Source organism: Embiotoca jacksoni, unplaced genomic scaffold (assembly GCF_022577435.1).
Source record: "Embiotoca jacksoni isolate LCO1_2020_lvr unplaced genomic scaffold, fEmbJac1.0.p SCAF_14, whole genome shotgun sequence".
Classification (NCBI taxonomy): domain Eukaryota; kingdom Metazoa; phylum Chordata; class Actinopteri; family Embiotocidae; genus Embiotoca; species Embiotoca jacksoni.
The window spans coordinates 2758621-2772882 of record NW_027185274.1 but is presented as its reverse complement, the minus strand read 5'-3'; the positions used below and the strand labels follow the sequence as shown (position 1 = coordinate 2772882).

General features: G+C 45.2%; 1 protein-coding gene across 3 annotated transcripts; it reads right to left on the bottom strand.

The window, feature by feature from the left end:
* Window positions 1-219: 219 nt before the first annotated feature.
* sgpp2 (sphingosine-1-phosphate phosphatase 2) lies at window positions 220-13196 on the bottom strand. Of its 3 annotated transcripts, none has more exons than XM_069147464.1 (5): window positions 13115-13196; window positions 11299-11460; window positions 6343-6522; window positions 3212-3301; window positions 220-968 (listed from the first exon to the last, which is right to left on the bottom strand). In XM_069147464.1, the coding sequence occupies exons 2-5, from the start codon at window positions 11449-11451 to the stop codon at window positions 423-425; spliced, it is 969 nt and encodes a 322-aa protein (XP_069003565.1). In that variant the 5' UTR covers window positions 11452-11460; window positions 13115-13196; the 3' UTR covers window positions 220-422. The 3 variants fall into 3 exon arrangements, with proteins under 3 accessions (XP_069003565.1, XP_069003563.1, XP_069003566.1); XM_069147462.1 differs by having other exon boundaries at window positions 13104-13160; XM_069147465.1 differs by lacking the exon at window positions 13115-13196 and adding an exon at window positions 11010-11094 and having other exon boundaries at window positions 11299-11357.
* Between the last annotated feature and the right edge of the window lie 1066 nt (window positions 13197-14262).

Here is a 14262-nt window from a genome sequence, read left to right as displayed (position 1 = left end):
AGACGGGTGAAATTCAGTTGCTGCGTTTCAGTTAAACTGGTTTAAATCTGATGTCTGACTGGTACGAGCTTGTCTGGCTGAAGGTGCTGATTCTTCTCATTTGATGAAGTGTCAGGAAACTCGGGACACAGACATTTTTTTGGCACGTGTTTGTTCAGAAATATTAAAAGCTGCAATGAGAAACGGCCCCAGCCGTTCAAATAATGATCAAACTGACACTTAAGTCATAAAAACTTTATTGCTATGTGAGCAAAGTATTTCATTTGCTCTCAGCTCCGTTACAAATCAGTCACAAGTACACGACTGAATCATTCCCGGTTGAGAACTCGTCAGATATGAAATTTGAAGTAACGGGATGCACAATGAAATAAATATGAGGTTCATTACTGTCCAGACTTAAACATCAGCCTTATGTCAATGGTTCATAGCAGCCCCAGTAACATGAAGACTCTATTGACCAGTATAGAATGAACAAGTCCAACAGCTGTATACGTGGTAAACTTATAAGGCACCTCGATCTCTTTCCTCCTCCTGGCGCTGTCGTCCTTTTCTGGCAGCCTGTACCACCAATACAACATTTTCAGACTCCCTGTTTTCATTATCTGCCGAGTTCCCACCAACGCTACGACTCCCACCAGGAAGCGACCAGCACCCAGTGCCAGTGCGTTCGGCGTGAGCGTCGGTAGGGGTACAGGTAGCGTCCCCTGGGGCTCGAAGGTCTGGCCCAGCTGCACGTTCACCCAGGAGCCCACGGAGTACCCGGCGCACGCTCCCAGAATGGTGACCGTGTCCCCCCGCGTGGTGCTGTAATGGTCCAGCTCCGGGTACGTGTAGCCGAGGAAGAGGAGCAGCAGCGGTGCCGCGACGGGGGAGAAGCGGCTGGTGAGCTGGAAGTGGTCGAAGGTCTCCCAGTAAGGGTAGGTGAGCAACAGCAGGACGGCGGAGATCAGAGCGCCACAGATCACGTCCTGAAAGCACAGGGACATTATTTTAGCAGGAGCACTTTTACTTGCGTAGAGTTGATTAAGTCCACTGGTGCAACTCGTGTCTGTCATTTAAGCCAAAACACAGCAGGTAAATAGGGGGGAAATTTTAACATCTAGATATCATCATGAAACTTCCCCAGCTGCTTACTTACATTAAGACAAGTATTGTATTACAAGTTTTATGAAATTATATGTTTCAGCATGCAAAATGAGCCCTTGTCTAATTAAATGTGCATTATTTGCATGGATATTTCCAGAACAAATCTAATAATTTACCAAACTCCGACATAAAAACCTTGAGAGTACAGAAACTGCAAAGTTTGGTGAATGTAGGTGCTTTTGAAGCTGACATTTCTGGCTCCTTGGAAAGCACTATTTATAGGCAATATCTGATCAAAACCATTGCATATCCTGTATGTTACACAATACATTCTCAAGAAAACTAAATCTGCCTCCCAGCTCCTATAAAGATCACTGACTAGCCTTTCGACGTGAAGGAGCAGCGGTTCTGCTCCAAGCGCCCTCCGGATGTTATCTTTTTGCGATCTTTAGATGTCCGCCCACAGCTCCTGACCGTAGGTGAGGGTCGGATCGTGTATCGACCGGTAAATCGAAAGCTTCCCCTTTCAGCTCAGCTCCCTCTCCAACGCTTCCTGTACAATGCCTGCTTTACTGCTGACACCAGAAGAGGAAAATTAAAATGAAACTCCAGAGGTGGCTGTGGCTCAGATGGCAGAGCGGGTCGCCCACCAATCGAAGGATTGGCAGTTCAATCCCCGGGACCTCCCGTCCACGTGTCCCAAGTGTCCTCAGGCGCGACACTGAAACCCAAGTTGCTCCTGATTGCAGGTGAGCACTTTGCACTGCAGCTCTGCCGCCATCGGTCAGTGATCGGAAGGCACGTTTTAAAGCACTTTGAGAACAGCAGGGTGAAAAAAAACACCATACAAGTGCAGAACATTTACTTCTCTTGACATCGTGTCATTAACATTAAATTTGCAAACTGATGTGACGGCCTGATCGTCAGCTGAGTGGTCCAGTGGGAGCAGTCACTGGGATGTGGTTTGTTTCGATGGAATACCAGCAACGTACCATCTGAGAGCAACGTACCATCTGAGAGCAACGTACCATCTGAGAGCAACGTACCATCTGAGAGCAGCGACATATGTCACTAAACCACTGCTGTGTTCCACATGTTGTACTTGTGTACTAACGCGCACTATTTTTAGTGCATTCGTGCGTTCACACTGACAGTACAGCAACATGCAGCGCACTACAAGTACCAGGATGATGCACTCTAAACGGCCCATGAAGGAAGTGTGAAACTCTGGACACTTTCCGCCCTAAACGGTCGCCATCTTGGCTCTGTAGAGGAAGGGGGCGGGGCCACGGATGTACAGGATTTTCAACTGAAGGTCTCTGAGGAAGCTGCATCTGTTCCTGAACACCAAACAAAAGTGTCTCTTTTTCACTGCTGCTGCTGGACAGAAGAATCAGCGTGTTTATCGAGTGTGTTAAACAGAGAACACAAAAACACATTAATTTCTGGATAAAATAATTAAAGCTGCAGATATTTTGGGGGGTGATGTGTTCACATGCCGCAGTTATTTCCGGTCAGTGCAGAACAGCAGTGAGTGATTTGAAACAACACAACTCTGTAGAAACTCCTGCACAACACAAGTAAGAGTCCTAACATGGAAGAGCACTATTTCATGTGGACCACAGCACAGGAATGGCGTTGGCCCCTTTTCGGTCTCACCGTCACATATGAGAGTGGCATCATCTGGGGATTTTCTACCCTGAGCGGGGAAGTGGAGCATATCTCCCACAAATAATGACTATTTTATCATTTCTTTCTATATTTAGTACAAAAATACACTTCGAAATACACAAATACACTGTTTCAGTGATGAGGAGCCCTGATAAATGTGACAGATATGTTCCTAAAACAGAATTGAACAATAATTCGTAACTGTTAAATTAATATTTCCAATTTGAAGGGAGGCAGCAGGAAGTGCCTGCAGAATTTTGAGTCTTGGATCAAAGGCTCAGCCAGACAGTTTAAACAGACACAGATATGAATTATGAATCCCGCTTTGAGCTTAAATGTTTTATGCTGTAGAATGTGTGTGTGTGTGTGTGTGTGTGTGTGTGTGTGTGTGTGTGTGTGTGTGTGTGTGTGTGTGTGTGTGTGTGTGTGTGTGTGTGTGGAGGAAATGGCTTACCAAAACTGAGTGCATGCCGGTGTAGAGGCGGCTCAGACACACCAAGGACGACAGCATCACTGCGATCAGCAGACCCACCTCGAACCGGAACTGAGACACAAAAAACACACAGATTTATCACCGGCCATCACAGCGTCACAAAGTCAAAGACCGCTCCCTGATTAAATGATAAAAGATTGAATCTGTCGAAGCAGCAGTCGTCACACAGTCACTCCTCCAGAAAATGCAAGAGGGTTTTTGCATTTGGAGCTTTTTTCTTTTCCTGTTAGTTCGCCATCAAATCATCCATTCGTCAATCGTCTTGGTTTCCAGTGATCCGTCCTGCCTGCTTGACGTCCTGCCCGTCATCAGCTCACCGCTCCTTTCTTCCTCTGACATCTCTCTGTCTTCTCTCCCCTCCTTCCTTTACCTACAGCCGCAGGTTTTGTTTCCCCCTCCATTTCAATAACAGTGAGAAGAGAGGCCTCGTGCATTCATTCACCTCCTCCGCCCTCCCATCCTGTGCCCCCACCCCTCCACCCCCACCCTTTTTTTTTCCTGTCTCTTTTCCTGTCCTTTTGCAGCTGGAAGCCTATTCACTGGTAGTTCATGAAGAGAGTTTTTTTTTTTTTTTAATGAATGGCCATAAAGGATGCCAGGGATAGGAGGGGGTCACTCTGTGATTGACTGTCGTGACCTTTGACCTGCTTTGGGAACGGCCCGAGTTGCCCCGAGGCCTTGCGGCTATTGAGGAGCCTTTCGCGACAGCCTGTTACTCATCTATAGCAATGGATGCTCTTTTCAAGGGGAATCCTTGAGGAATTTCAGGCCACAGTTAAGTGCTCTACTGTATGCGCAGTGTCTCGGGGTTGTTGATCTGATTTCTCTGACCTTGAGAACAACCGCTGCAAGAAGACGTGACGGCGAGTTAGTTGAAACGATTTGACCACAAATCAGTCTGACAGCTGTGGACTGTAAACTACAGACTGAAAGATTTAGCAGTCACTCGGTTCTTCATTAAAACACAGCGCTTGATTAAGACGGCCGATGATTGAGCCCCTGAGTGTTTTATTGACTTGGCAGCGGAGTGGGAGAGATCAAGAGGGGACGAGTCGGGAGGGGGGACTGACAGTCATTGACTCGGTCGAGTCCATCAGAAGACCAAACAGCAGCTCGACGGGTGTGGCTGATGGTGACTGATGGTGACTGCTGGCCCCGCCCCTCCCTGCCCATTGTCCAACGGCACAGTCGGGACTCGGTGATGGACAGCGGGGCCACTCCCTTCATCTCATGCTGCCATCCACAGGCTCCCAGTGCCTCAAACTTAACCTCATTCAACACTTTGATTCGAGACACGCTGCTCATTGGGTCGAGCAAATCTAACACAAACAAGTGCCTCACTAATCATAAAAGGAATCCATGAAATTCCATGGCACATCTAGTGAAATATCAAGTCAGAATCCACTTAGCCTTTGCTTCCTGGCTCTAATGGAGGTTGGAGTACATCATAGCAGTCAGTAATGGTGGTAACAACATTTTTCATAGTAATGAGCAGTATATCTATTGACTATTACTGTTTCAGTCATCATGTCACAGTCACCAATCAAGAAGCTTCATTGTTATCACGATCTCTGAATATCAGGCTGATGTTGTTGCTCATCCCAGGTGATACTCGTCAGCTTTCTCTGAAGCACTCGATCTGTCTTTGTTATTGGAGTCAAATTTAGATGTGATGGTATAGTGGTGTTTTATGTCCCTAATCCTCAGCAGGAGAGATGATGCGTCTCCTTATTTACTTGTTTCCTGTCTGATATTTAATTTGAAAGCCCATAATCTGTAAATGTATATATAGTACTATATAGTGCCTACAATGGAATAAAAAAAAGTAGTGTCAATCGCAGTCCTGCTTCCCATAATGCAATGCACAGCATGTTAAAGATGGGCAAGTTACCATAGTCTGCAGCTGTAGATGCAAAATGACATTATTACATAAGTGAGTGTCTGAAATCTAAATGTATTGCTCACTGTTAACTATTATAGAACAAGGGAGGAATCTCTGACACTGCTGGTTCATGTTCAGCATGTTAGTTTAGCGTGGAAGCATGCTAAAGTTTGCTAATTAGCACTACAGAGGCTACAAAAACAGCTGAGGATGACGAGAGTGTCCGTTTGTCAGGTATTTAGTCACAAACTGATGAGCTGGGTGAATAAAACTTTGATGCAATGATGGCACAATCCAAATTTAAGGGATAGGCCAATCCACTCAACTGATGTCAAGATATTTCTCTCAGTAGTCGAAATTGTGGCGGTGCCGCAGGAGATGCCAAGGAGTCGAAGGTGTACATCTGTATAAAACGTAACTTCAATCATCTAGTAGATTACATTTTTTTATTGCAGAAAGGAAAACTTTGGAAGCAAGATGGAGGTTTGTGGCACAACGTCACCGACTGCCGAGGTGCACGGAGAAGGAAAAACAATTTACCAGCAGTCAAAACTCCAACAACACTTGTGGTATGTCGAACTTAAGCTAAGTCGAGACGCATTGGTCTAACATTAAAGATGTTCTCCATACTGCAAGTGTTGCTGGAGTTTTGACCGCGTTTAGTGAAAACCAAATGTCACGACAACCCATTCAAAAGTTACGTTTTACCGAAAAAGTCAACTGAAAACCAAAGTTTTAGACTGCATAAACTTTGACCTTCTAATGGACCTGACAATGGACCCATGATTCTTCTTCCTCACTGACGTAAATGTATGTGTCACGGTGGCTTCAGAGGATCATCAAAGCCATTTGGAGATGACCAAAGTTTGTACTTCACTGCAATCCATCTAACAGCCGGTGACATGTTTCAGTCTGGACCAAAGTAACAGGGAGAAAAACTGACGTTGCCATTCATAAAGCCACAAACAGAGCTGCCTTAGGTGTCTTTACAGGGTATGATTTAGGCTTTAGTCACATGGTCACATGAAATGACTCATGTCTTGGTTTGACTGCTCAACCTGAGCCAGCTCCATTTACTGATGGAGACTGTGGGATACAGTTGAAAGGTCATAACAAGTCAAGTTAGATCAGTTACTAAAACATATTATGCACTAGTGCCTTTTGCAGCTCACAACTGCCAAGCGTTGCAGATCATTGTTACTGTGCTCACCTGTATCCTGGAGGGGGCACTCAGTAAAACCGTGAAAGAGATGGCGATAGCAGCCATGGCGTGGGTGGAGGGAAGTCCGTATTCTGCTTCCACACGCGTCTCCAGCTTGACCACAGGTGGGGAGAGAGGGCGGGGCAGCTTCAGGACATCCTTCAACACCTGACCGATGTACATCACCAACTGGGGAAGAGAGAGAGGACACAGTGCACGAGTCTACTTGTGGTGCATGATGGTATCTTTCTGGTGCAACACCTATTTAATTGTCGGCTTCATGCGTGACAGATTTGTCATCTTTAAGTGACGGAAATAAGCCCACGGCATCCTAACAATTAAACACCACGAAGGGCCGCAGCAGAGTGCCGCAGGAGGCTGGCACACAAAGGCAGGAATTAGAGACGGAGGAAGATGGTAAAATAATGAGAGGAGGAAGTAAAATCCTGATTAGGCTGTGCTGTAAAACAACCGCAAACTCTCATAAATAAGTCATCATCCCCACTCTATAAAAAAAAAAAAAAAAAAAACCTGCACTAGAGTGGAGACCCACCCTCATACAGTAACAAAATCTATTGTAGGAATCAGAGAAGTGAAGGAGGACGAGTTTGCTGACACGGCGTCTTTAGCCGACGGGGTGAGACGGAGGGCCCTTGACACAATGACACAGTCAGTGCAAGGTGTGTGTGTGTGTGTGTGTGTGTGTGTGTGTGTGTGTGTGGGGTATGTAGGTATCGGTGTGCTTTTCCTGCCAAATGTGCTGCCTATTCTCTTTCATAAGATCCCCAGCGGCCCTCGGAGGGGCAGCCTGCTCCAGCTCCAGGTTTATTTAAAGCTCTGCCTTGTATATTTAATGAATGGCTGTCTTAGCGAGGAGCGGGGAGGCAGCGCGCAGAGACAGGGAGCGTTATACTAATGTGTGTGTTTAAGGGAGAGAATAGAGAGGTTGTTATTACCATCTCCACAGACACTGTAATCAGGAAACGCGTGTTACCATGGCAAACGAGATATAAAAGTCTACTGACCTGCTGGGAGAGCAGTAACTCGTAGAGATGGAGACGCAGATAGAGACGTCGAACATTACGCTCATTTCTAAGATGGTGTGAATTATTATGCTGCAGTAACTTCCTGTGGATTTCCAGGCAGAGATTGGATGAGATGTTGGGACACGGCTGCAGGGATTTGCTCCCTTTCAGCCACAACAGTGAAGATCGGCATGTTGGGTAATGAGACCAGGGTTGCAGTCAGCGATGCAGTTCCTCCTTAAGGTTTTGGATATGGGTTGGAGTCAGTGGTCTGTGCATGCCAGACAAGTTTCTATATTTTATTAGGGGCCTGGCAAAAATACTTTTCACGATGAGAAGACTTTAATATTGTTGTAAACTCATTTTAACTGACAAGGAGATGCTTTAACGTGACGTGTCGGAGTCAGTCCGTCATGACACAGGCGGAGTTTTGTTTGGGAATATTTTGCATTCAGACCTGATGATACAGGTGAGCCGACCAACATGGACGAAGCCGTTAGCTCTGTCTGCTTCATGAAAGTTGTGGGGGTGGCGTACAAATACCTCGCATGTGTGCTTCAAATTCAGAATATTCTAAATGGATATTCTCCACAGCAAAAACTCAGGATGTCCTAAAATGCATAATCTGTTTGGTTGATCCCTTTATTTGCGTTGCAAAAGCTCAGAAAAATCGACATCCTTCCAAAAAAAAATGTTACTTTTTGGGTTATGTGTGAAAGTACTCATGACAAAAAGACAGTTCAAAAAAAAATTATCCATGTGAATTATTCAAATGGAGATGGCAAAGCTAGTGCTACAGAGAGAGAAGCTAAAAACACCTCTGGCCTGGCTTCCTAACACACCAACATTAAATTAATATCAATATCTCACTGGGAATTTAGGTGCCTAGCAGCCCCAGACCCAAAATACCAAAATCCCATTTAGCACATCGGAGCACATTCATCCACCATGACTGCATTCATACAACAATCCATACTGTGCGCACATCCTCCACCCTCTGCCTTCACGCACTGAATCTGCCCACCAGCTCAAGTGCTTGCATGATATGATGATGACCCCCCCCCCCCACACCTCCCCTCCCCTCCACCCGCCCCCGCCCCCTCCTCTACACTCACCATCCACGCAAACATTCACATTCAGCTGCCTCCAGTAAAGCTGTCACTCCAGCGTCTCCATGTAACCGTCACGTCTAAAGGGCCGAGCCAGGGACATTCTGCTCGCTTTAAGGGAAGAGTTAAAGACCGGTCAAGACGCACACACACACATACTGGGTGTGATCTTGTGAATAAGGGTATCGATCGAGGCCGCGGCAGCTTTGGACTTTGATCTGTCAACATGTGGGTGTGTGTGCGTGTGTGTGCGTGTGTGTGCGTGTGTGTGCGTGTGTGTGTGCGTGCGCAGAGAAGAAGGGCTATCTCACTGTTTGAAAGGAGAAAACTCACAAGATGTCTTGTTTTGTTCCACAGTGATACGATCGATAGCTGGCTAGCTACGATTTTAAATGACACATCGCAGCTCAGCCAAAAGGTCACGCCAATAGAATCACATCGGCAATGATAGATTCTTTGTTTATCTGTGCTCACCAAATAATAAAATAGCACATTTTAGGCTATAAAACTCATCGCTTTTAACGATAATGCCGTAAAAAGTTGAACTTTAGTGACTGCACAACTCCTTAACAGCAAATGGTAGAGCTTAATTTGTACAATGGCCATTTTGGGAGTCATGTTCCTCCATTATATAACTGTGGAGCCAATCTGTCAAATCCCCACGGCATGGTTTCTGCAATATACTGATAGCCTTAATAAGAGAGCAGAAACCAATTCCTCTGGGTCCAGTTCTAAGTAGTGCTTTAAGTTGTACAATTTCTCATTTAGAGTGCAACTCTGTGCTGCTCTTTTACCATTTTTGGACAGATTTAGTTTTTTGTTAAATGGGAATTTACTTCTCCGTTAAAAAAATAATCTAATTTGTGCCAAATGGTTCATGAATAATTTGTGTTTTAGTTGTTGTTTTTTTAAAGCACTTTGGACTTGGAGAACCACCCAACTATTACGCACAAACTTATAATTCACCCGTCAGTCCACTGCAGCATACCGTAGAGCATATACAGCATGTAGCATAGGTTTAGAGCGGAAAACGTGATCAGGATCAGGAAAAGATTTCTTTAAAGGTATCCACATCTCTTTTGATGGACTTGAACCCTGGTCTCCTGGGTGAACGCCCTGTGTTGAAGCCATCCAACCACACCCACTTTACGTGACCTCCTTCTACAAACCTGGCCATACGTGCATGTACTTATTTCTCTGAGGTTAAGCAACACGTGACGCATAACCTAACTGACGAGTGTATTACACACTTTGGTGACATTGGGCAGGTCTGTAGTAGTCCTGAGTAATACTTACTGAAGGCCACCTTCAGGACATGTTCCACACATGCGACGAACATTTTCAGGATACTTTTCTAAATTTATAGCTGACGTTAATAAATTGTTAACTTTTCTCGTGGTCATGTTCGAGCACTCCTCTGGGAATAAAAAATACTTTTTGTCATTGATCGTGACCATCATCTGCCATTAGCAGTGCATACAAATAAGACTAAACACACCAGTGTTCTTAAATGTCCAAACAAAATTTCGCATCTCAGCGTGTGCCCTTTGTGTCACTATGTTAAAGTACAATCTGAGATTTCCGGCCCTCTGAACAGCACGTCGGGTGTATGATTTGCATAACACTACGCTACCATAATACCGCATTGTAATTCATGACCATATGGTTAATGACAGTCACTGTTTTGTAAGTCAACAAAAGTCACCCTGCAAGTGAAGCCAACAGAGAGCAGTGAAGGACACAAGGGCACATGTGTGTATGTGTGAGTGCCATTCATGTTGTTGGCGTGATGTGGCGTTGCTGTGTGTGTGTGTGTGTGTGTGTGTGTGTGTGTGTGTGTGTGTGTGTGTGTGTGTGTGTGTGTGTGTGTGTGTGACAGAAGAGCACAGCACTCCATGAACCTTAGATAACTCCAACAGCACAATGGCAGGGTGCTGGGAGAAGTTGGAAGTGTGGGGTGATGCGGCCCGAGGCCTGACAGACCAAATGGTCGGTCTACGGAGGGAGAGAAAGCTCAAGGCGCTGATGAGGCCAATAAAACATTCTGCTGGTCGACCAGGGGGAGGAGAGCACAGTGTAGAGCTGGTAATGTCTAACTAGAGGGAGGGCGATGAGTATGTGTTTAGCAGCCGAGATGGGGAGTGCCGGCAATGTATGTGTGTGTGTGCGTGTGTGTGTGTGTGTTTGAAAGGAGTTCACACAGGGGCATAGTGCAGCCAGGATTCCAGAAGAATGGTGTCTCTTCCCCCCGGGGAGCCAAACGAGGGGGTTCAGACACAGGGCACCCACCAAGCGCTCGGGGCGGGGACACAAAGGGCACAAAAACACGCTGCCGTCACACACTGCAGGGACGATGGTGTACGGGCCCGTCTGTGTGTCGCTACGAGTGTCATATAGACGCCTTCTGGGATGCCGTTTGACTTGTTTTCCGGGTCTGTGGCCGTAATTCGCCAGATTGTGTCACAGTAAACGTCGAAAAAAGGGAGTTCCTCGCTTAAAATAAGTACATGCACATGATTTGTCCTCATGTGTGGCCTCTCACCGTGTCAGGGTGCCCCGGTCAGGCTGGCCGCTGTGGCCCCCGAGGCCTGGGGAGATATGGACTCAGTGGTGTCAGAGACAGGTCACTGGAAGGGGGGAGAGGGATGAAAGGAGGTTGAAAGGTGAAGAGAGGGAGATGGCGCAGCAGTGGGAAGAGAGGTGGCATTGTGACGGACGGACATCAGACTGAAGACTTGCGTTTGTGTGTGCATGCTGAGGTGGTCTGACACACACACACACACACACACACACACACACACACACACACACACACATACACACCGACTTACAGTCCACATGTTGACAAGGCGACGGCACAGGAAAGGGTCCAGGTTCCAGTGTATGCAGGGCAGACAGGTGATGTAGAAGATCTCGTGACCGAGGCCGGCTGAAAGCAGGAAGAGAAAGTGCAGCAGCCAGTTCCTCACCTCATACTGAGGCATGCTGCAGCCCTGCAGGGAATAAACGAAGATGACACAAAACATGATGGAAGCAGGTGCATAAAGACAGCTCATCATCAGATGACATTGCTGGCTATACACCTGTTACCTCTTATATTTTACATGAGGCGGGCAAGCAATTCTGTTGGAGCCAGAGCCTTTTTGGAGCCAACCCCGAGGGGCTTTGGGTGGTATTACACTTTAAGGCACTTCTGCATTGGCTTCAAACATATTAGTGTCACAATAGCAGCTCTAAAATTAAGAGATGCCTAAATTTGGGACCGGGCTGTCGAAAAAGGAAGTCATGTGATGGAGTAGAACGACTGGTGGAGACTGGTGTTTAAGTCTGTGATTGAGAAAAAAATCAATGTAGAGTCACTTTTAAGTTGCATAAGAAACTAAACTTTTGTAACATATAAGGTACTTAACTCAAAAATAATTAATTTACATAAGTAACCCAAACCTTAACCTTTTTTTTTTTTTTTTTTTTTTTTAAATCTGCCTATATGGTTCCGGGGCCTAAACCTATAGGGTACGTTGTGCAGATGTCTGAGATGCCAGAGGACTTCGTTGGACAGTTGGATACAGGCCAATAGAAAAGAATCGGGCAAGAAAAATGAATGCATCTCCTAATTTTTGGGCCCTTTTTAAAAAAATGTGAACTACTTCAACAAAACAGAATCTCAGTACGTCACTACAAAACAGAACACACACACACACACACACTAACATCATTACATGCAAATCAAATCAGCAGGGGAAGCTACAATCAGTTCCACTGTTCTTAATCTGGAAGAACAAGTCGAGCCCAGAGGGGTCCACCAAATCCAAGACTGGCTTTCATATATTAACAAATCCCCTGAAATTGTCTTTTCAAGAGGGACTATTGAAAATAGTGTTTCTTGCAATATGAATATAATATTATAATCAATTTATCACTGAGGCTGTTCTTTGTGCTGTAGAGCTGTTACTGAGACACTAATACATGTTATGCTGTGGACACATTTCTAATTATCATACAATTATCTGTAGTTTTCATCACAAATGACATCATTGGTGTTTATTTACTTAGACTTGACAAAAATCTACCAGAACTAAAGAGGACATTAAAACAACTTTATGTTTACTTCATAACATTTAATTCCTTACAAATATTTAAGGACATTAATACTGCTTATTAATTGTGCTCAATTTGTATAACCAAGGCTATTTAAATTCTTCAACCAGTTGTAACTTGATTGTATCTTCACTAAATATGTTGTTTGACTGAGACAGAAAAAAGCCAACATCCCGCACAGCTTGTCCTCCAGTAGATAAGGATCTGGTGGCTGATAGAGGCACCCAGACAAACGAGAAAAGCCAGTCAGCGTTCGGTTTGCATAAGCTTTAAATAAATATAAATGTTCGCCTTAGGGCGAAGTTCTTTAATCTAGTAAAGCTAAGGGTGTGTTTACCTCTTCTTCTTTCTTTTTTTTTTTTCCCGAGGATGCCATGGCAGTGTTTTGAAATAAGATGTCTAAAACCAAACATGTTGCTGGGAATCAAATGCAAATAACTTCACCGCAGTAGATGGTCTGGTTTCTCCGTCAAATTAAAATACCTATTTTCCAAGGTGTATTTCTTATTCATTCTACATATGTTGACGCATATCTTACGGATGACTTACTCCGACTGCACATCCGTTGCCCTTGTAGTTGGAGTTGTTGTCCTGGTGGTCCCATCTTCCTCTCAGCTGTCCACGTGGTCTCTCAGCGTTGATCGAGGCTCGGGTCTGACCTCCGGTCCTCCCCTGGCTGTGATGCGACGCCTCGACGCGGAAAAGTCCGCATCGTCTCTGAAACCGGGCCACGAGCTCCGGATCATGCAGGTAAGCCAGGAGCTCCAGGGTGACAGGTGGACGACACAAAAGCGCGGGAAGTGAGAGATTTGATTTTCTGAGCAGGAGAAGTAAGAGGAAGAATTGCCCAGGCAGGGCGCATCAGGTGCTGAGTGCAGGTCCGCGGACAGGTGCGGCTCACAGGTGTGCGCAGCGGGGCGGAGCTACAAGGGGGCTGAACCGGTAGGCTTCCATTGTTGTAAATCACTTTTGCGACCTTTATGCTGGGCTGGTTTAGATTTTATCAGGAAGTTGCCCATTTATAGAAAGTGGAAAGAAGCTTTATTGCACATACATTATAGCAGGGGCTCTGGTGGAGCTCGTGTCAGTACAGTGCTGAGAACAGGACAACAATTGCATTCAGTTCAGTTGTCCAAAACCAGGCTGATATGAGATTCAGTCACTGTACACTGTTCTACATGACATAGAACTAATTGCACCTTATAGACCCAAATAACAGAGTTTGGAGAGTTATCCTGAGTTATCCTTAATTTTGAACATTTGAGTTCAAACCACGAGTCTGCCTTTTCATCAGCCTAATTCATTCATAATATTTGTAAAATCTTTAATTTGTTGTTCTGCATAGCTTGTATACCATAGGGTCTAACAGGTCTTCTTGAAACTCTTTGTAGTTTTTTAGATATCTAGATTTTCAGTGGGAAAAGTGGGCATCTGCAGGGCCCCCACACCCCCAACCCTTCTCCATAACACTCATTTAATTTATTGTACATTTGGCAGAACTGTCTGAAGCACATTATAAACCATCCTTCATCTTGTTGCCTTGCTTTTTGTTTACTGGTGGAACTCAACTGTGTCCTGGTATTAATAATAACAATTGTAAAATGTATTATGTCCGTTGCATTACGTGCTAAATTTCATGTGTGGGGCCGAACCACAGACTATGGACCGAGCATGGCATGAAATCTGTAATACTTGTT